Consider the following 20290-nt stretch of genomic DNA (forward strand, 5'->3'; position numbering starts at 1 on the left):
CAAGTTTACAGGGATAATAGAAGCTTCTAGCACACATCTCTCTTCTTCCTAACTACACAATATTAGTTCAAAGGAACAGAGAGAAGCAAGAGATGCTTCTAGTTTAGGGTTTTTGGAGAAACATCATGGAGGAATTGAAATTGAAAAGAAGTATTTTTTTAAGGTTTTACTTATTTATTTATTTATTTTACTTGTTTTTTTAAGGTTTTAAGGTTTTACTTATTTATTATTTTACTTATTTACTTATTTACTTACTTATTTACTTATTTAGATAGAGTGAGAGTGAGAGAGCATGTGCAAGTTGGGGGAGGGGCAGCAGGAGAGAGAGAATCTCAAGCAGGCTCTGCTTCGAGCTCAAAGCCCGTCCAGGCCTCGATCTCACGAATCTGAGATCATTACCTGAGCCCAAATCAAGAGTCGGGCACTTAACTGACTGAGTCACCCAGACACCCCAGAAGTAAGTATTTTTAACCAAATCTTATTTTCACAAAAATAACATGTTAGCAACAGAAAATTTGGGAAATGCTGTAAAATACAAGGAAAGGTGATGGGACAATTACTCATAATCCCATCCCATGAAAGTAATGCTATTGGTGCATTTCTCTACAGTCATTATTTTCCCAACATGTTATATGTTGTTGTCTATCACTGTGATCACAGTACTTATAAAGGAATGGTATAACCTGAGGCCTGCTCCATGTTGTAATAACTCTTCTTAAATACCATTTTAGGCTACACAACAGTCTGTTTTGTCCATAATCTTAACTTTGGTCCAATTTTTGAATAATTAGGTAGAAGCGAAAGATTTAAATAAAGAGAGGAAAGGTATCTAGAAGAGGATATGTATTTACAGCAAATTAAAACACGAAGAGACTCACAGATGTATATTTGTGCTTTGAGATTGTAGGTGATCTTTGTTTCATTCTTTTTTTTTTTTTTTAAGATTTTATTTATTTATTTGACAGAGAGAGACACAGCGAGAGAGGGAACACAAGCAGGGGGAATGGGAGAGGGAGAAGCAGGCTTCCCGCGGAGCAGGGAGCCTGATGCGGGGCTCGATCCCAGGACCCTGGGATCATGACCTGAGCCAAAGGCAGACACTTAACGACTGAGCCACCCAGGCGCCCCTCTTTGTTTCATTCTTTACCTTTTTCTCAGTGATACAAAAACACTAATAAGCACACCTACATTTACTGAACATTTTCCATATGTTTCATGCCACAGATATATTTTCTTATTTAATCCTCATAATGACTAACCAAGATCACTACTGTATGTTCATTTTAAAGATAAGGAAAATGAGACCTAGAGGAGTCAAGGGTCTTGCCGAAGGTCAGTGATGAAGCCTCATTTGTTCCCAGGTCCATCTGAGGAGAGAGCTGTTGTTCTTAGCCACTCTACCACATGTCCCAAGTTTCTTATGAATATCTACCATTGTTATAATCAGAAAGCTATTTTTAAAAATGAAAATGGATTGCAGATAGCTCATTTCTGGTGTAAGCAGATAACTTATTACCTGGAGAGTCTAAAAAAAAAACCGTCTACAAAATCTCAGAACAGCTAAGAAAATCATCAATACATAAAATCCCCTCAGTCATGTCTACAATGGTTAAAATTCAAGTTTGTTTTAGGTTTCTCTAAAATTGATTAGAAATAGAAAAAAGATGCAGTGTTAATTGCAGTTATGTGAATGAAATCTGGATTCTGAGACTAGATGAAAATTGATTGTGCTAAAAGTAGTCATCTGTAATTAAATGAATCTGTGCTGTGCACTTCAATTAGTCAGCAGAACTTATTCTAAGTGGTAACAGTAAGTCCTGGTGTATCTCATTAAATAAGAGCCTGGCAGCCTCACCTCCACTAAGGTCCTGTTTTCTACAGCAGTCTTGTTTCTGCATCCACGCTCTAATTTGAAACTGCAGGAAAGGTGATGCATCCTTTTGTAATCCAGAGGTACATGTTATGAAGTCTTCTTCCTTCTTTCATTCAGAAGAACTGGGAAAATCAGTAATTATATTCACTCGATAGATTTATCTTAGTTTCTATGCAGACAAGCTGAACTGTGAAAAACTGTTCAAGAAAACAAGTCTCCAAAATTTTTTTCAAAAAATTTTTTCCAAATTCCTCAGCATCTAAATATTCAGGTTTATGGTATTTAAAAAAGGACAGGTAACTGTTCTCTTTTATTGTCATTTTGAACCTTTTAAAAAATTAGAACAGCAATGCATACTCATAGAAAATGCAGAAAGTGCAGAAAAGTATAAAGAAGCAGGAAAAACACCACCCATCATCTCTTCATTCAAAGACAGATTACTCTTAACATGGCAGCATATTTCCTTCTAGTTTTTTATCAAGCCATTGCTTTTGTATATCTGAGATCATTCTTTTGCATAATTTGGTATTCTGCTAAAAAGACTTGTTAAAAAAGACACTTTGAGTTTTATTCCTAACCTTAACCTGGATAAGTGGTGGCCATTCCATGTGCTTCTAGCATCTCAAACACAGATTTATCAAGGTGCCTGCTACCCTGAGGCTTCAAGGGGAGGCCTCTGCTGAAGGGACAGGACCCACTCCTGTGGTAGGAAGGAGTATTGTAGACATAATAAAGGAGAATAACAAGACCTACTATTTATTTAGCTGCCTGGGATTAATCACATTGGGCTGGCCCTTATTTCTTGAGCATTTATATCCAGAAGAAATAAGCGTATAATTATCATTCAGAGCAACTTTGAGGAGTTCCCACCATAGAACCACCACCACCAGGCATGAGGATAGAGTAGAAGGTATGACTAGAAGGATTGAAAGGTGAAGGACAACCTTGATGGTGTGTCAGCAAGTCACAGGACTTAGAATCATAGAAATTGAGATTTGCAGATAAGAGTATGCATCTCAGTCCCAGACTCAGGTGTTCAAGCAGTAACATCCCTTGTTTTCTTTAAAGAAAATTAAGTAGTTTCCAAGCATCTCTCTTACCAACTTAGACTCAGACACCAAATATGGAAGGATTATGTGGTGCCAGAAATCAAGGGCAGAGTCTCCACCCTCTTGTCTGTCATGTTGACGGCTAACAGCCAACAAGCCCCAGCTGAAATCCAGTTTCTGTCTATGTCCCTCCCATGTCAGAATCAGAGTTGAAGTCAGCCCCCCAGTCATACCTTCTGTCACCCTCTTGGAAGTCAGGCCAGTTCGCAGGGAAAAACCTAAAAGCTAAGCACCAGTCTCCCACTCATCTCAGAATCCACCACCCTCCTTGTCTTCCCTGCCCCTGGAAAGTTCCCTTTCCTCCCTTAACTTCTTTAAAATATTTGCCCCTTTTTCCTCACACCAGGACACCCAAAGTACTCTCTTTAGGCTTAACAAAATAGAAGCCAACCAGGGACAGATCTTGCAGAAAATTTGTTTCAATCCTCCCCTGAGGTAAAAGGGAGCAAATGGCCTGGTTTCCCTTTTGGAAAACATAAAGGAAAATTATAAGGAGAAAAACACAAAGCAATATTTTTCAAAAAACCATCCTGCCATAGACAAGACCTTGACTAAGAGGACTCAATTAAGTTCACACCAAAAGCCAAGGTCCTTCATTCTTTAGCACCAGGAGGCCATGTTTGCCATAGGTGATGAGCAAGGGCTTGGAAGCCAGACTGGGGTTCTGATGCTATGCAATCCTAGCTTTGTGACCATAATCCTCTATGCTCAGTTTTCTCCTAGCAAGGTGCCTGGCACAGAGTAGGGTCAACTAATGTTATTTTCCCTTGTCCATGGTCAGCTGCTTCCCCAAGTCACTGTCCATTCAGTCCCAAAGCCATTGCTGTAATTCCTCATATCTTGAGAGCAACTCTAAGACCGTCCTTCCTAAAATATGTGCCCAGTGCCCACACTTGAAACTGCTCAAGTAATGGATTTTGAGCTGAATTTGGCATATACGATCCTTGTCCTTCAGATGGTAACTATTTTCCTGCTGGAGAAAGTCACAACTAATCCAATTTAACACTCTGACCGCTTAAGTACCCTCCAGGAGCTCTTCAACCGTGAGTATCATTGGATGTGGCCAGTTTGAACATTTTATTCCTCCTCAGAACTCATTCTGATCTATGAGGAAAACTGTCTTTTTAGAAATAAACCAGGTGACATAACATGGTCTTAAATCCATCTCTCTTCATTTTTCCTGTCTCCTAGTCAGATACAGAGTTTTGGGATAAGATGCAAGCAGAATGGGAAGAAATGGCCCGGAGGAACTGGATATCGGAGAACCAAGAAGCTCAGAACCAAGTTACAATCTCTGCTAGCGAGAAGGTGACTGATTCTGTTCTTATATATGCTGACCAGTTTTCTCAACCTCTTTGCATCATATTTTTATAAATTAGTCATTAACTATTTTGCAAAAAATTCAAGAATTAAGTAGACAAATTATTGTCAGCCTGACCTAGAAGAAATTCTGGTGGATGAAAACAATATAATCATCCAATGTGTGAAGACAGCAAAGCTAGAATGAAATATCCTTATTTTTATCAATGTTAATACTGTTTGACAGCCAACAAGAGCTTGCATTCTTGACTGCTGGCAAGTTACTGAACTAACTGACGTGGAGGGTGGGTTGGAACAAGAACTGGCTAATCTCACAATGCTTTTTGTCAGTCATTCATGTGAGCCATGTGGACGAGCTAAGAGAAATGGTATCAGTGGACAGGGGAGTGAGGTGGGGCTTAGGGCTGTATTGCCCAGGTGGTCCTTACACAGCTAACAAAGAAACACAGTGGAAAAGATACCCTTCACGCAGCCAGGTCAAGTCCCAGGGACAAGTCCCAATCCTAGGATATTCCCCTGAAAGGAGCCCCAGCAAATGTGTGAGTTCAGTCAACAACCAGCCAAATTACCCATGAAGTCCCAGTTGCCCTTGGGTTTATGCTTTTAAAAACACTTGGTGAAAAAAATAATAAAAACAGATAAATAAATAATAATAAATAAAAACACTTGGTGAAGAGGGGAGGGACACTTTTGAGAAATAAATTTAAAGGACTTGAAAGATAGAAAAAGATATGGAATTTTCTTACTGAAGGAAAAACTATATATATATGTATATGTATATACATATAATATGTGTGTATTATGGATTTTTTGTGGTAGAGGAAGTCTCAATAATATTCAGTTCTGGATAACTTCCATTTGTTCAATCAACAAATATTTATTGAATGCTTACCTAGCAATAGATATGATGATGAATAGTCTCCAATCTTAGAGGATTTTCAATCTACATAGTCATTAAAATGTCTTCCTGCCAGTATTCTCTGCCCCTCAGTAGGCAAGGCAATCTCATAAAATTAGAGTATCTTATTAAAAATAACCCTCTTCTACAAAGATATCAAAGCTAGGCAAGAAGAGAAAACATTGATATAGATTGGCAGACTCTAGGCTGTAATTCATGCGCCTGAGGCATGGCTGGGGCCCTGAGCTCCTCGCCCCTGGGACCCCATATCTGTAACACCACTACATAAACTGGTCATACCCTGTGGCTTTGATAAGGGGGGTTGTCTTTCTCAGCAACAACGGAGAATGAAAGTTTCCATTTAATCTATTTTTAAACCTTAGTAGCATCATTAACAGACTAGCTTATTTGTATCTATCAAATTAGGAGGATATTGTGATGATCTATGCTGGTAAGGTTGCAACAAATCATTTCTCTCAGATATTTCCAATTAGAGTTTAACTTGAGACAAATTTTTCTCAAAAGCAATTCAGTTATACATATCAAGGGCCTCAAAATAGTTCATAGCCTTTAGTCTAAAAAAGCCCTCTAGAAGTCTATCCTAAGTTAATAATCATACGCAAAGATTTGAGCACGAGGTTTTCTCTGTAACTTTATTTATGAGGACAAAAAAATCAAAAGTAACCTGAATGTCCATCAGTAGGAGCTTGGTTAAATAAGTTTTTAAACAATGCAAATAATTTTAAAAACTAAAACTAAGTGGGGCTTAAGCTACAAAACTGCATATATGGTATGAGCTTATTTGTTTAATTTATATATTCATAGAAAAAGATTATTTATACATTCTGTACAATTTAAATTTTTGAAAGAAAAGACCTATAACTTTAAAACATGCATTCTCAATGGGGCAAATATAGCCCCCTATGGGACAAAAACTGGTTCAAGGAGCAGGAAGGTAAAAAAAATCGTAGATAGTAGAATGGTTTGTAGCCCTCCAAAGGGTCACAGCACATAAACAGATGTACAGTATGTGGCATTAACATTTCAGGGGAATGGATGGTAGCACTTAGCAAAAATACGTCTAAAACTCTGGATTTTTTAAATCTCAGGGGGAAATGGCTAAAACAAAGAGAGCAAAAGAGTAATAGAAAACAAACTCCAAAATATTAGCAGTGATAGGGGTTGTGGCGTGATGGGTAACTTTTGTTTCTTTTTATATTATTCAATAACAAAATAATATCATCCAAAATTTATACAATGAAAATGTCCTACCTTCATAGGAAGGGGGAAAAAACAGTAATTTCGATTTAATTTAAATAACTTAAACAAATAAATTCAAATTCAAAAAGAGCTTACTGAATATCAGAACGAAGAGATAAATGGATGGATCTCATAGTGCCCTTCTCCGTGTTGTAGGGATATTACTTTCACACTGAAAATCCCTTCAAGGATTGGCCTGGAGCATTTGAAGAAGGCTTAAAAAGACTGAAGGAAGGGGACCTGCCTGTCACCATCCTGTTCATGGAAGCAGCGATTCTTCAGGACCCTGGAGATGCAGAGGTAACATTTTCCCTTCTTCCTGCTCGGCTCACAAAGTGGCTGCGTGTGAGTGAGGGACAGGGGGCACCACAGAGCTCCCCTCGGCTGCATTTGCATCAAGGAAAGCCTCCCAAAGGCGTTAACCTGGCTTACTCTGCTATGTGTTCAAAAGTTACATATAGGTACCTGTTCGCTAACCAGATCAAGTGTGCAGTATCTACAGTGCCCAAAAATAAAAGGGTGGGGACAAGAAATGAAAAACCAAAATTGTCAACCTGGAGGCTCAGCAGTGGTTTTCAGGGGGCAGTGTATAGTTTTGTCTAGGACTAGAGCCATGCCATATCTCATCCTTGGTTCGCTCACTCAACGTTTACTGAGCACATACTGGGTCCTAAGAATTGTGCCAGGCACTGGCTTCAAATATTGAAGAGCTGGGAAAATGGAACTGTTGAAAAGATACATTTGTGTTCTATCTGGAGAAACAAGTGTAATAAATGCAATGTCAGAGTATGCACAGGATGCTAGGGGAGCAGAGAGCAAGGCTCCTGAGGGGGCCTTCCCCTGCAATTAAATCCAAAGCTGAGTTTTGAAGGAGGCGGGGCTTAATGAAAGACCGCAGGGGTGGCGGAGGTGTTAAGAGGAAGTGGTTTGTGTGTGGACCGTGGGGCATGAAACATTGTTCCAGAGGGTAGAGGGGAGGAAACAATGGTGGGAGAGGAGGCAGGAAGAGGTGGGTAAGAGTCTGAACTGAACTTCATGAAAGCCAGGGGAACCACTAGGGGACTCTACTCAGCAGAGGGATACAATCCGATTTGCCTGTTCGAAAAACCCCTTACTCTGAGGTGTGGAAGGTGATGGAGACTGAGGCCAGGAGACCACCCAGAGAGGCTTCGCCATCCTCCTTTGGTCCACTATGTTTCTAAACCTGCAGAGGCCTGTAATAAGTTAGTGGCAGGTGTAAAGTCTTCTCTTTTAGTTTGGGAGTAATTTTCAGGAATCATCTTATAAGGCATATTCCTCAGAAGGATTCGCAGAAATTTTAGGGAGTGGTATATACGGTGCTGAGAGGGCAGTATAGAGTAGTGGTTAAGCTTCTAGGCTGTGCTGTCCTAACTGTGTGGGTTCAAATCCCTGCTCTACCACTCATGAGCCATGAGCCATGTGATCAGAGACAAGTCATTTAAACGATCTCAGTTCCATTTCTTCATACATAAAATGGAAGTCACGATTATAATAACTATTCACTGGGTGTTGTGAGGATTAAATTAGTTCGTATAAATAAAGTGCTTAGTTCAGTGCCTGGTGCATCAATAATTAGCCTTCATTATTATTACTGGTTGTACTTAAAGTTTGTATAGGAAGGATGAGTAAACTGATCAATAGGTTAAAGCCCTGGTATCTTGTCAGTCAAAACGTTGATAGTGAAACAAGATTGAGCTGAGAATTGGAATGTGAACCAAAATATTGGAATTTTTAAGAGGAAGAGAAAGTCATTACATTAATAGAAAACTGTAGACCAACCCCCAAAAGAATATCATCTTACATTTCTAAATGCTGCGGTGTTTTCATGTGTATTATATAGTTTGACACAACAACCCTGGAAGCTTAAAAAAAAGAAGTATATGTTATTATGTCAGATTCATAAATGAGAAGATTAGGACACTGGGTAACTAATGGATCCCAACCAAGGACCCAAGGCTTCTGAATCTTGGAGACCCCAAAATTCAGGTAAAGGACAATCTGTGAACAGTGAAAATGACACCATGCTCAAAGGCTAGCGAGAAGCCCCCAGAGAGGGACTGTTTCATCAAACTTAAGAAGCATTCTAAGATGTATGGAAGGTGAAATCAACATAGGGGCTGCTCTGTGTACATTTGAACGAATAAAAAGAATCACTGATATTTGGGAGGAAAATAATCAGTATTTTTTATGAGTTTATATGGCATGGGTAATAATAACTCAGGATGATAAAGCCAATATAATTTTTTTTAAGATTTTATTTATTTATTTGACAGAGAGAAACACAGTGAGAGAGAGAACCCAAGCGGGGAGAGTGGGAGAGGGAGAAGCAGGCTTCCGGCGGAGCAGGGAGCCCGATGCGGGGCTCGATCCCAGGACCCTGGGATCCTGACCTGAGCCGAAGGCAGACGCTTAACGACTGAGCCACCCAGGCGCCCCAAGCCAATATAATTTTTATAGCACTTGAGGATGCTTCTATGTATCTTCATATAATTTTGCTTTAAAATGTCTGTAGGTGGGAGAGATATGCACTCCCCAAACCCTTTTATTTATTTATTTATTTTAAGATTTTATTTATTTATTTGACAGAGAGACAGTGAGAGAGGGAACACAAGCAGGGGGAGTGGGAGAGGGAGAAGCAGGCTCTTCACTGAGCAGGGAGCCCGATATGGGGCTCAATCCCAGGACCCTGGGATCATGACCTGAGCCGAAGGCAGACGCTTAACGACTGAGCCACCCAGGTGCCCCCAAATCCCCAAACCCTTTTAAATCCGTAAGACTGATATACCCCCATCCCCAGCAAATTTGAGGACAGTGTATGTAATGAGAGGTTTTGTTCATGTGGATTGTTCTTGTAATGGTGTGAGAATTATTGTTCCTCTAAGTATATAGGGAGAAATTTGTTATATTAAAAACTTTCATTTAGGTATGAAAAATGTTATCTGCTTGAAGATATTCTTCACATCGTCAACAATAGCAAAGGATTAGAAACAACCTGACAGCAATAGGGAATTGGTTGAGTAAATAATAGGATATCCACTCAGCAAAATTTAAATTAAAAATTATAAGTATGAGGATTTTGTAAAAATATGAAAAGTGCTCATGATGCAATATAAAGTGTAGGCTATACAATTAGGTATGTATTATATTGCATTTTATATGTGCTTTATGCATTTTAACAGTGATATTAGAGCCATGAACACATTAGAATGGAGGATTTTGTTTTATTTTCCCTAGTTCCTAAATTTTCTGTTAGCTCTTATAGAAACAGTCAGACTTGCATCTATACAAACTGGTTTCATTTTGTACATCTTGAGATTCCTTACCATATAAAGTCTACACTCTTTAGGTACATTTCTGGGTTATTTTCCATCCCCTTTCCTCACAAATGCATACTTTTATATATTTATCTTTTGGTTTTAAGACACCTAATACCATGAAATGTCAGATACTCAAATGTTTCCATGTGTCACAGGAGAGTAAATACTGAGAATTTGTCAATAATGGCAGAGGATCTTGACCCAGATGTCAGAAGAGCCTTTGAATAAAGAAATGCTTGTGGTATTTTTCCCTTTTACAAGACTCTCGCGTCTGAGACAGGTTGTTCTGCTTGGAGGGATCTAAAGCACAAGAGTGAATCTGCTTCCTCTTGCAATATTGACCTCAGTTGTTTTTTGTAGGCATGGCAGTTCCTCGGGATAACCCAGGCAGAGAATGAAAACGAACAAGCAGCTATTGTCGCCCTCCAGAGGTAGATGAAGCTAAGTGCAAAATTATGGGCCCGGTGGACTTCCTGTTTATCTTGTCTTTTGATCCTTAGGTACATTGTAAAGAATTTGGCCAGGATAAGTGCTGAGAGGCCACATATTACTTAGCTGTAGGAAACAAGAATCTATGAAGAAATAATATTCCTAAATCGCAGTGTTTCGTCATCCGCAAATCAGTTGACCTTCATTGGCACAAAAGTGTCCATGTCAAAAGCGGTCATAAAATAGACTCATTACATATATAGTTCCTTTTAACTTTCAGCCTTCTGCAACATTTGAAAGTTTTCTTCAGGACAAACATGCTCAAAATAACCTCAGTGTAATTTTAGCTCCTTGTGTCTACAGAGAATCTCCTGAGATAGTTTCAGTGACCTACAAGTGTAACTACTGAGCCTGTGACTAAAGGTCTAGACTGCTTTGGGTGGATGTAGCATCACACTTTACCTCATTAGAGCCCCTCTGTAAACCCTGGAAAAATCAGCCCTACCAAATCGACTCCCCCTTTCCCTATATAACATATAATCCCTCCCTAAAGCACTGATGTAGGGACTGTCTAAGGCTTGCTACTCCAAGTCTTCTCCATGGACTACCAGCTTCATTATCACCTGGGAGCTTGTCAGACCTGCCCAGCCTCAGGCCCATCCCAGGCCGACTGTATTACATACTCTGCATTTTACCAGGTCCCCAGATGATTCTCAGGCACCTCAAAGTTTGAAAGGCCCCTGCTAGAGGCCAGTGGGATAGCATGAGGGGGAGCAGCTGTAGCCTGTGCCTCGTGTAAACCCACATCGGTAGTCTAGAAACACAGGAATTTCCCTCTCCTTTATAAAACACTGTACAGACTTTCATCTCTGCATATCCAAATTTGCCTCTAGTCAGTTTGCTTTGCAGATACGATACATTTAATAGATCAATAACAGAGCAGCGCTAAAGCAATGCTAGCCCCTCCTCATGAGATAAACTCCTAACAAATTTTGTGCAAGGATTAGCCAACTTTTCTATAGTTTTAAAACAATTTACTAAATAACCAGACCTAGCGCTCATCGAGAGGAGTTTTAACTTTCTTACACACATACTTAGGTCCCAATTTTCACACAGATAAATGTGGTATTTTCCAAGGACTTAACATAAACTTATCCATGCTTTTGCACCATTTAATTAATAAAGACCTCAAATTTCCTAAAGAACTGTTAGACTCTGGCTCAGAAAAAATCTGAAATTGGCTATTTATTTACCTATTTACTTACGTCTTCTTGCAGGTGCTTAGAATTACAGCCCAACAACTTGAAAGCTTTGATGGCTCTGGCCGTGAGTTACACTAATACCGGCCATCAGCAGGATGCCTGTGAAGCTCTAAAGAATTGGATTAAGCAAAATCCAAAGTACAAATACCTTGTGAAGAGCAAGAAGGGATCTCCAGGCCTTACCCGGAGGATGTCCAAGTCTCCAGTTGATAGGTATCCTTCTAATTAAGTTACAGTCGGCAGTAAACACCCATTTACACAATTAGGCACCTTAAGGGTAATTAACAAGCCTCACCAGGGCACCTGGGTGGCTCAGTCGTTAGCGTCTGCCTTCGGCTCAGGTCATGATCCCAGGGTCCTGGGATCAAGTCCCACATTGGGATCCCTGCTCAGCAGGAAGCCTGCTTCTCCCTCTCCCACTCTCCCAGCTTCTGTTCCCTCTCTCGCTGTCCCTCTCTCTCTCTCTCTGTTGAAAAAATAAATAAAATCTTAAAAAAAAAAAAAAAGCCTCACCAGCAGCCATTTTGGATGCATTCCTGCTAGAAGAGCAACTCTGATGACAAAGATTGATGCTGAGACCAGAACCAATGACTGGACACATGATCAAGATTGTGGCACTCAGACATTTTACCAGAGTACCATAACTGAAAGCAAAAGGCTGTGGACATATAATTAAGCTCAAATAAATTATAAAATGCACCACATTTCATAAAGCCTGAGAATTGGCTATGAGTAAAAATGGAAGTCCTTCCTTCTAGGGATTTTGTTTCTATCAGCAATAAATCACGAGTTAAATTTATTCTCACGGAGCCCTGGGGTTCTCCACACTGGCACTCATAGGGTCGATGGAACTCTCCTTGTGAAGACCTTACTTAGCACAGTATGTTTCTGTGTATGATGAAATAATTCAGGAAAATCAGGTATTTTTTAACATGCAGTATTAATAGTCCTTCTCATTAAGCGAAGATATTTTAAGCACGATTTTTTCCAGTCTTTGATGTTCTCTTGGAACAGAGGACATAATAGTAAATAATATATGTTCAGACTATTTGGAATACACATCTCCATTTTTTCCCTTGTAGCTCCGTTTTGGAAGGAGTTAAGGAATTATATCTGGAAGCCGCCCACCAAAATGGAGATATGATTGACCCAGACCTACAGACAGGTCTGGGGGTACTGTTCCACCTGAGCGGAGAATTTAATAGAGCAATAGATGCATTTAACGCTGCCTTAACCGTTCGGCCGGAGGTAAGTGCACAACAAGAAACCGTAAGGTTCTCTGTTAAAAATAAGTTTCTCACAGGCTACACTTTGCACATTTCTGCTACGTCTTAATTCCCTGCATCCAATGGCTTAATGTGATCAGTACTAATAATATGCTACTGTGGCTGTTAATCCTCAAGTACGTCAAACAGAAATATGAATTGCCTGACAGCATCCGATGGTAGAGGCTCTTTGATGAATGAAAAGTCATTTCACAAAGTCGTCCATACCATTTTTTGAGTAATTCTCCGCCGTCCTGGTCCCTATCCATGAGCCCTGGATAAATTTCTAGCCACCATGCTTCTTCTGCAAGCAGTATGGGAATGCTCGGTCACTGTGGCTCGAGCCGGTTGTTAGCTCTGATTTTGTCCTCAGGACTATTCGTTATGGAACCGGCTCGGGGCAACATTGGCGAACGGAGACCGCAGTGAGGAAGCCGTGGAGGCCTACACCCGCGCCCTGGAGATTCAGCCAGGCTTCATCCGATCCAGATACAACCTGGGAATCAGCTGCATCAATCTGGGCGCCTACAGGTGCAGTATGGTCGTAGGCTGAGAACCAGGAGCCACATTCAGGGCTGAGGTGAAATAACCTGAAAGATTGTTTGCCAGTGAAAATACCTCCTTTTGTAGGAGTAGCCCTCCTCCTCTTGTTAAGGGAACATTTGAACTGTTGCATCCTGAGGCCTGTTGAAGCGGGAACAGTTTGCTTCAGTGTTTCTCAGTCTTTGGAGAGCGGCAATTGTGTTGGCATCTTGTGAAATGCAGATTCCCGGGCCCCTCCCCCTGAGATTTCCATTCAGTCAGCCTGGGTTGGGGCAACTCTCTGAGAAACTTGAACAGTCCAACCCTTCATTTCCCAGGTAAAGAAAAAGAGAACCTTGGGGGGGTGGGGCAGGGGGACCCAGCAAAATGACTTAAGAAGGTCTAGGGCCAGGTTTGGGCAAAGCACAACCAAAAGTCCAGGTTGTCTAAAACTACTTTGCCTGTAAGGTTAGTTACAATTTTTTTAAAGAAAAAAGTTTTCTCTTTAAAAAATTTTAAATGGTGGGTTTATGGTTTAAAACGTCTTTCTTGTTTTCTCATTATTCCTCATCGTCCGGTCTATATCCTATATCCTATTTTTTCCTCATCAACAGGACCCATGAACGACCTTTATTTTGGGGGGGTAATGAAAGTATAGGTAAGGGACGCCTGGGTGGCTCAGTTGGTTCAGCGTCTGCCTTCTGCTCAGGTCATGATCTCCAGGTCTTGTGATTGAGTCCCATGTCGGGCTCCCTGCTCGGCGGGGAGCCTGCTTCTCCCTCTCCCTCCGCCTGCCACTCCCCCTGCTCGTGCTCTCTCTCTCTCTCTCACTCTCTCTCTATCTCAAATAAATAAATAAAATCTTTTTAAAAAAAGAAAGTATAGGTAATTTTTCCTTCTTTTTATACTTTCTAAATAGGTATTACTTTCACAATTGGACAAAAGAAAACTGTTAGTTTTAAATCCCGCAAAAAACATAAACTTTTTCTCATTCTCAAAAAGAACCAGGCTTTTAGAATCAGAAAAGCTTGGGTTCAAATCACAGCTCTGCCATTTACTGGTTTTGTGACTCTGGGCACATACCTTTGAGCCTCAATTTCTTCACCTGCTTTAAAAAAAAGTGGTAAAATAATATTTAGCCTGCAGGATCATTGCACAGACTAGATATAAATTGCCTAAGCACGGAGCAGTAGTAAGCATTTGTTATTATGATTATGACCATTGCCGTCATCATCAGGATCCTTATCATTATTTATTCAGATAAGTCATCAGGGAGCATCCTTTTGACATCTGAAGAGCCGTTGTTTCGGAACTGCATTTGGGGGCTGTGCCATTGGCAAATATTGAGGTTTCAGAAACTGGTTGCTTCATTTATACTAAAAGAATCTTAGAAAGAACATTAGTCACTGGATTACACCAGTCCTCTAAGAGGACTAAAGAGGCTAAAGCCGGGAATAGCTGAGTGACTCCGGAGCAGCTGATTTGCTTTATTTTCTGGACCTTGTGGAGGGAGCCTCTGCGGAGGCTGGATCTTACACCAGCCCGCAAAGGGCCCCAGGACGCCTGCGCAGCCTCCTCCCACACCAGCTGGCAAAGGCTGACCAGGTCCGTTTTGTATACTAAGTTCATTCCTGGTCTCGTCTCATTTTCCTAAACTGATTTTATCTTCACCCCTTTTAGTCACTTATTTTCTCACTATGTTGTATGTATGTATTTTATGAGATACCATACGTCCTTTGTTTGGAACAAGGAGAGATGGAAATAAACACGTATGTACATGTAGACATATTAAATTCAATTAAAGGAGGCTTTTATAAAGCTTCTAGGTGAGTTTTTTTTTTTAATTTTATTATGTTATGTTAGTCACCATACATCATTAGCTTTTGATGTTGTTCCATGATTCACTGTTTTCATATAACACCCAGTGCTCCATGCAGTATGTGCCCTCTTTAATACCCATCACCAGGCTAACCCATCCCCCCACCTCCTCCCCTCTAGAACCCTCAGTTTGTTTCTCAGAGTCCATAGTCTCTCATGGTTCATCTCCCCCTCCGATTCACCCCCTTCATTTTTCCCTTCCTACTATCTTTTTTTTTTTTTTAACATATCATGTGTTATTTGTTTCAGAGGTACAAGTCTGTGATTCATGTCTTACACAATTCACAGTGCTCACCATAGCACATACCCTCCCCAATGTCTATCACCCAGCCACCCATCCTTCCCACCCCCACCACTCCAGCAACCCTCAGTTTGTTTCCTGAGATTAAGAATTCCTCGTATCAGTGAGGTCATATGATACATGTCTTTCTAGGTGAGTCTTTCTTAACAGGAACTCCTCATTACAGTGTAGAAAACAATACTTGAGAGGCCAATAAAATCGTTTCTTGGCATTCACAAGTGTCAGGCTCGGTAGGGCAACTGTTTGCAGGAGGCCGGGAAGGCCCGTGTTAGGTGGAATTGGGCACATCTACTGAGGGAGAATTTTTAATCCTCAACATGAAAGTCACGTGTACAGGAGCAAGTCAATTTTAGAGTTGCCAAATAACATACAGAATGCCCAGTTAAATTTCAATTTCAGATAAACAGCAAATACACTTTCAGGATAAGTATTTCCCAAATATTGCATGGGACATGCTCATACTAAAAATAATGAACTGTTTAGCTGATATTCAAATTTAACTGTGCATCCTGTATTTTTACTGGGTAAATCTGGCAACCTTGACCGCATGACTACTTCAGTGTTTCAAAACATCTCAGCAGAGATTTGTGGGTCTTTTATTGTCATGCCAGATGTGGAAAATCTTATTAAGTACTAAATATTTTGCATTTTTTTTCCTGAGAAAAAAAGACCATCGAGTGAGACATAAACTTTAAATTAATTCTGAAAATAAGTTTAACTTGAGGTGTAAGTGGGTAGTTAGGAAATAATAACCCTCAGTAGAGATGTGACTCAGAAAAAAGCCATGCTGGTTCATATGCTTTCATATCCAGCAGAGTCTTGGGACATCTCCCTCAAGAACCGCAGATGTCTGTGTATGTAGCTATAACCCTGGTTGTTTGTCATTGCACATTTTATATAAAAAGTCAAAGGCAAGCCCTTCCCCAGTATTGTATACAATTGAAATAAGGAGAGGAAATTGTCGGCGTGAAACCTGGGTGTAGCATAAGATGCTACCCTTCTGTCAGTAGAAGCTCCAGAGTAGAATTTAGACCAAAGAATCTTAACCTTTTCAAAAGTGAGGACCTCATGGGGCGCCTGAGTGGCATAGTTGGTTAAGCATCTGACTCTTGGTTTCGGCTCGGGTCATGATCTCAGAGTCCTAAGATTGAGCCTCGAGTAGGGCTCATCGCTCAGTGTGGAGTCTGCTTAAGACTCTCCCTCCCTCCCTCTCTCTCTCTGCCCCTGCCCCCCACCCCCGGCTTTCTCTCTCTCTCAAATGAATAAATAAATCTTTAAAAAATAAAAAGTAAATTAAAAAAAATGAGGACCTCTTTTTAATGAAAACATAGATCACATCCCCTTTGGTGGTAATTTGTTAGTATTAATATGAGGGAAAGATACTATAATGAGGAATGCTTTTACATGAATGCACGTTATTAATCAAGACATACACAAACAGCTTATTCATACACATATGTGTGAAACATTTGAAAACATCTACATGCAAAATCTTCTGAGTTCCCCAAAAGGACTCTGTGTTCCCAAGGTGGAGAACGGATTTAGACTCACTTCATGGGAAAAACCTCACATTGCTTGGCAGGGCTAGCTAGTTAGACTACTCTGTTGCTCTCCATGTCCCTCAGAGACCACTGCCACACACTTGGGAGCTCGGAGCAGCCTGTGCCTGTGGGGATTCCAGGATCTTCCTCCCCTCGGAGTTCTTACAGGCCTAGGATGACGAGAGGAAAGGGAGTCATTGTCATTTAAGCTGCCACCCTGTGACAAGGAAGCCAGAAAGGGCCTCCAAAGTAAACTCCACACGTGCATCTCTTTATAAACCCTCTTCTCTCGCTTGATTACTAACCATCCAGAAGAGAGGACGATTAAAACCCCACTCCCTTCCATCAATCAGCCAGGTCGCCATGCACAGTGCCACCATTCCCCGATTGCCCTTTATTTCCCGGTGGGTCTAACCCTACAGATGAACAAATGCCTGGACTATGTGCAGTGGACTCAGAAGTCCAGCCTCACCTGAAATCTTCTTACCAGTTGCTTACTAATGACCTCCTCGCAAGAGTACGTGGGATCGAATGTGTGAGAAGCTTTTAAGAAGAGTGAAGCAGATACAAATGAAAGCAGTGTCATTACTCTCAGCAAAGCCCAGTTTGTCAGATACAGAACACGTGCTTCTGGTACCAGGGGTCCTGAGGGCAGATCCAGCAGCCCCTGGGGACCCACGAGCAAGCTGGGGCCGGGAGGAGCAGGAAGGCCTGTGGACAGCATCTGACTCAGCAGGTCACAGACTTCGTGTTCTCAGGATCCCCTTACACTTTTAACAATTGTTGAGGACCTCCAGGGGCTTTTATGTGGGTTCTACCAATATTTACCCTCTTAGATGTTAAACTGAGAAAAGTTTAAAAGATTCTACATGCAAAATCTATTTAAACATAAGAATTAACCACATGGTAACATTATCTATTTTATGAAAAATAATGATTCCTCAAAACAAAAACGTGCTTAGTGAGAAGAGTGGCATTGTTTTATCATTTTTGACGATCTTTTAAATATCTTGCTTAATAGAGACAGATCCTCATATGTGCCTCCGCATTCAACCTATTGGGATTTCACACATCATGTAATCACTGGAAAATTCCATTGTACACTTGTGAGAAAATGAGAGTAAGGTAAAATAACATCTGGGGATTATTATAGAAATGATTTTGACCTCACTGACCCCCGGAGTTCCCCAGACTGCACTTGGAGAACTATTGATCTAACCTAATAAGAGCTTTCACATAAATTGATCCAACTGCACCTCACACAACAAGGTTTTAAAATGACTTCTATTCTCCCTGTTACACAGTTGGGGAAACTGAGGTTGAAAAGAAAAGAAATTCGCCTCAGGCTAAATGATTAGGATTCAAGCCCAGATGCTCTGGTAACAAATCAATTCAGTCCCAGCAACCTCTCATATTTCTATCACCAATGCGAAAAGTTAAACTACTTTGTTTCTTTTTTTAAAATTTTCTCTCAAATTATTTATTTTCTTTTTTTTTTAGATTTTATTTATTTGTCAGAGAGAGAGAGAGCACAAGAAAGGGAAGCGGCAGGCAGAGGGAGAAACAGACTCCCCACCGAGCAGGGAGCCCGATGCAGGGCTCCATCCCAGGATCCCGGGATCATGACCTGAGCCAAAGGCAGACATTTAACTGACTGAGCCACCAGGCGTCCCTTAAACCACTTTGTTTCTGAGTAGGGCCAGATGCTTCTTCTTCAACCTTTATTATATAAATCACATTTGCAAAAAGATTAAGTCTTTAAATTATCCCTGCAGGTGGAGAAAAGCAGATGCATTAATAAGTTAGCAATGGTTTGGGCTGTTACTCTTTCTATCCCACAAGACAGTCCTAAAATAAAATTTGCTTTCCTTTTTCTTTCTGATTTCACTATGCTGAACAATGATTTTTTTCACAAAAGAATAATGAGAGACTCAGAAGGTTGTTCACCTGATGATCTAAAGCACCATAGAGGGGTGATTTAGCTTTCACGACTAAAAGAAATTAATCCGTTTTCGTTTTATTTTTAAGTTGCTAACTCTGAAATTTGTTGCATTTTTAAATGTCTGTTTTTCTACCCTCTTAGAGAAGCGGTCAGCAATTTCCTCACTGCCCTCAGTTTGCAAAGAAAGAGCAGGAATCAACAGCAAGTCCCTCATCCTGCGATCTCCGGGAACATCTGGGCCGCCCTCAGAATCGCACTCTCTCTGATGGACCAACCGGAACTCTTCCAGGCGGCTAATCTCGGTGACCTGGATGTCCTCCTACGAGCTTTCAACTTGGATCCTTGAAGGAAAAGAAAACAATTAAAAATAATAAATCCTTGTCTGTGTAATTATACTGAGAAACGCAAAACTATTTTATTATGAATTCCAAAAAGAAAAGGACAAACCAGATGTCCAAAAGGCCATGGTGAGATAACACAGGGAATTCCTACAGACAATGCCCAGGCTCTGTTCAGATTCAAAAGCACAAAATGTTGTATATAGAGTCAAGGTTGGGCTCGAAAGAAGAACTGAGAGACACAAGGACAAACCAAGATGAAATAACTGTGTGTGAATACTCTTCACAAGCTGCACGCATACTCAAAACATGTCCTTTGGGGGTTTTTGTCCCCACTGGCAGCTGATACGCATATAAGGACCTTGCTCGTGGGACACGTGGAGAAAGAAAGCACTGCCTCTGATCAGGGAATTCTGACTGTTTCTGAACTATCCCCTGCAACTCCCCCTTTTACAACATAGTTTGGGCCAAGGTGCATGCACGTATATTAACTCTTGACTAAAGAGAGTCATTGCTTAAACCTGTTCCAATTTTAACTTTTACCGTAGCCCTTCAATTCCAGAGAGTGAAAGCAGGAGGGAGCTTTGCTGGCAAAAGCAGTTTTTGCACTAGAAATTTTTGCTGTTCCCAATCAAAACTTTTCTGGGACTGTATATATGCACTTTAATATCTTATTTATGCCTTGCTGGAGTTTTGTTTTGTTGCTCCAATTTTTAACTTAGGGGTAAAAGACTTGAGAACTCGGCCTTGCTAGAGTCCATGGACCAAATAAAAATTCCTGAAATAGTTTTTCATAGTGTAGAGTTTTGAAGGAGTTTTTCTCAAAGCAGGTATGGCATAGGGTGTAAATATGTCAAACACAGATCTTACATGCTTTCTGGGACTGTATGAACTTAAGCAAGAGGAAACGTACCATCCTGTCATGCATTCTCTGCAGGGAGGAGTTTTGATGATAATGTGATTTCTATAGAGTTAACATTAACTTGCTTAAATGCCATATTTTACTTGCTTTCT

The 20290-nt window shown here is 40.6% G+C and overlaps 1 protein-coding gene across 7 annotated transcripts in view; it reads left to right on the forward strand.

The window, feature by feature from the left end:
- PEX5L (peroxisomal biogenesis factor 5 like) overlaps positions 1-19366 on the forward strand; it is a 217918-nt gene extending 198552 nt beyond the window's left edge. For 6 of the 7 annotated variants that reach the window (XM_021692367.2, XM_021692369.2, XM_021692368.2 and 3 more), the window contains 7 exons: positions 4174-4290; positions 6617-6760; positions 10159-10229; positions 11505-11702; positions 12572-12737; positions 13128-13285; positions 19080-19284. In XM_021692367.2, coding sequence (XP_021548042.1) covers positions 4174-4290; positions 6617-6760; positions 10159-10229; positions 11505-11702; positions 12572-12737; positions 13128-13285; positions 19080-19284 — 1059 coding nt within the window. Of the gene's footprint in view, positions 1-4173; positions 4291-6616; positions 6761-10158; positions 10230-11504; positions 11703-12571; positions 12738-13127; positions 13286-19079 lie in introns of all 7 variants that reach the window. The other variant, XM_021692365.1, reaches the window with a different exon arrangement.
- Positions 19367-20290: the final 924 nt, after the last annotated feature.

This window comes from Neomonachus schauinslandi, chromosome 1 (assembly GCF_002201575.2).
Source record: "Neomonachus schauinslandi chromosome 1, ASM220157v2, whole genome shotgun sequence".
Classification (NCBI taxonomy): Eukaryota; Metazoa; Chordata; class Mammalia; order Carnivora; family Phocidae; genus Neomonachus; species Neomonachus schauinslandi.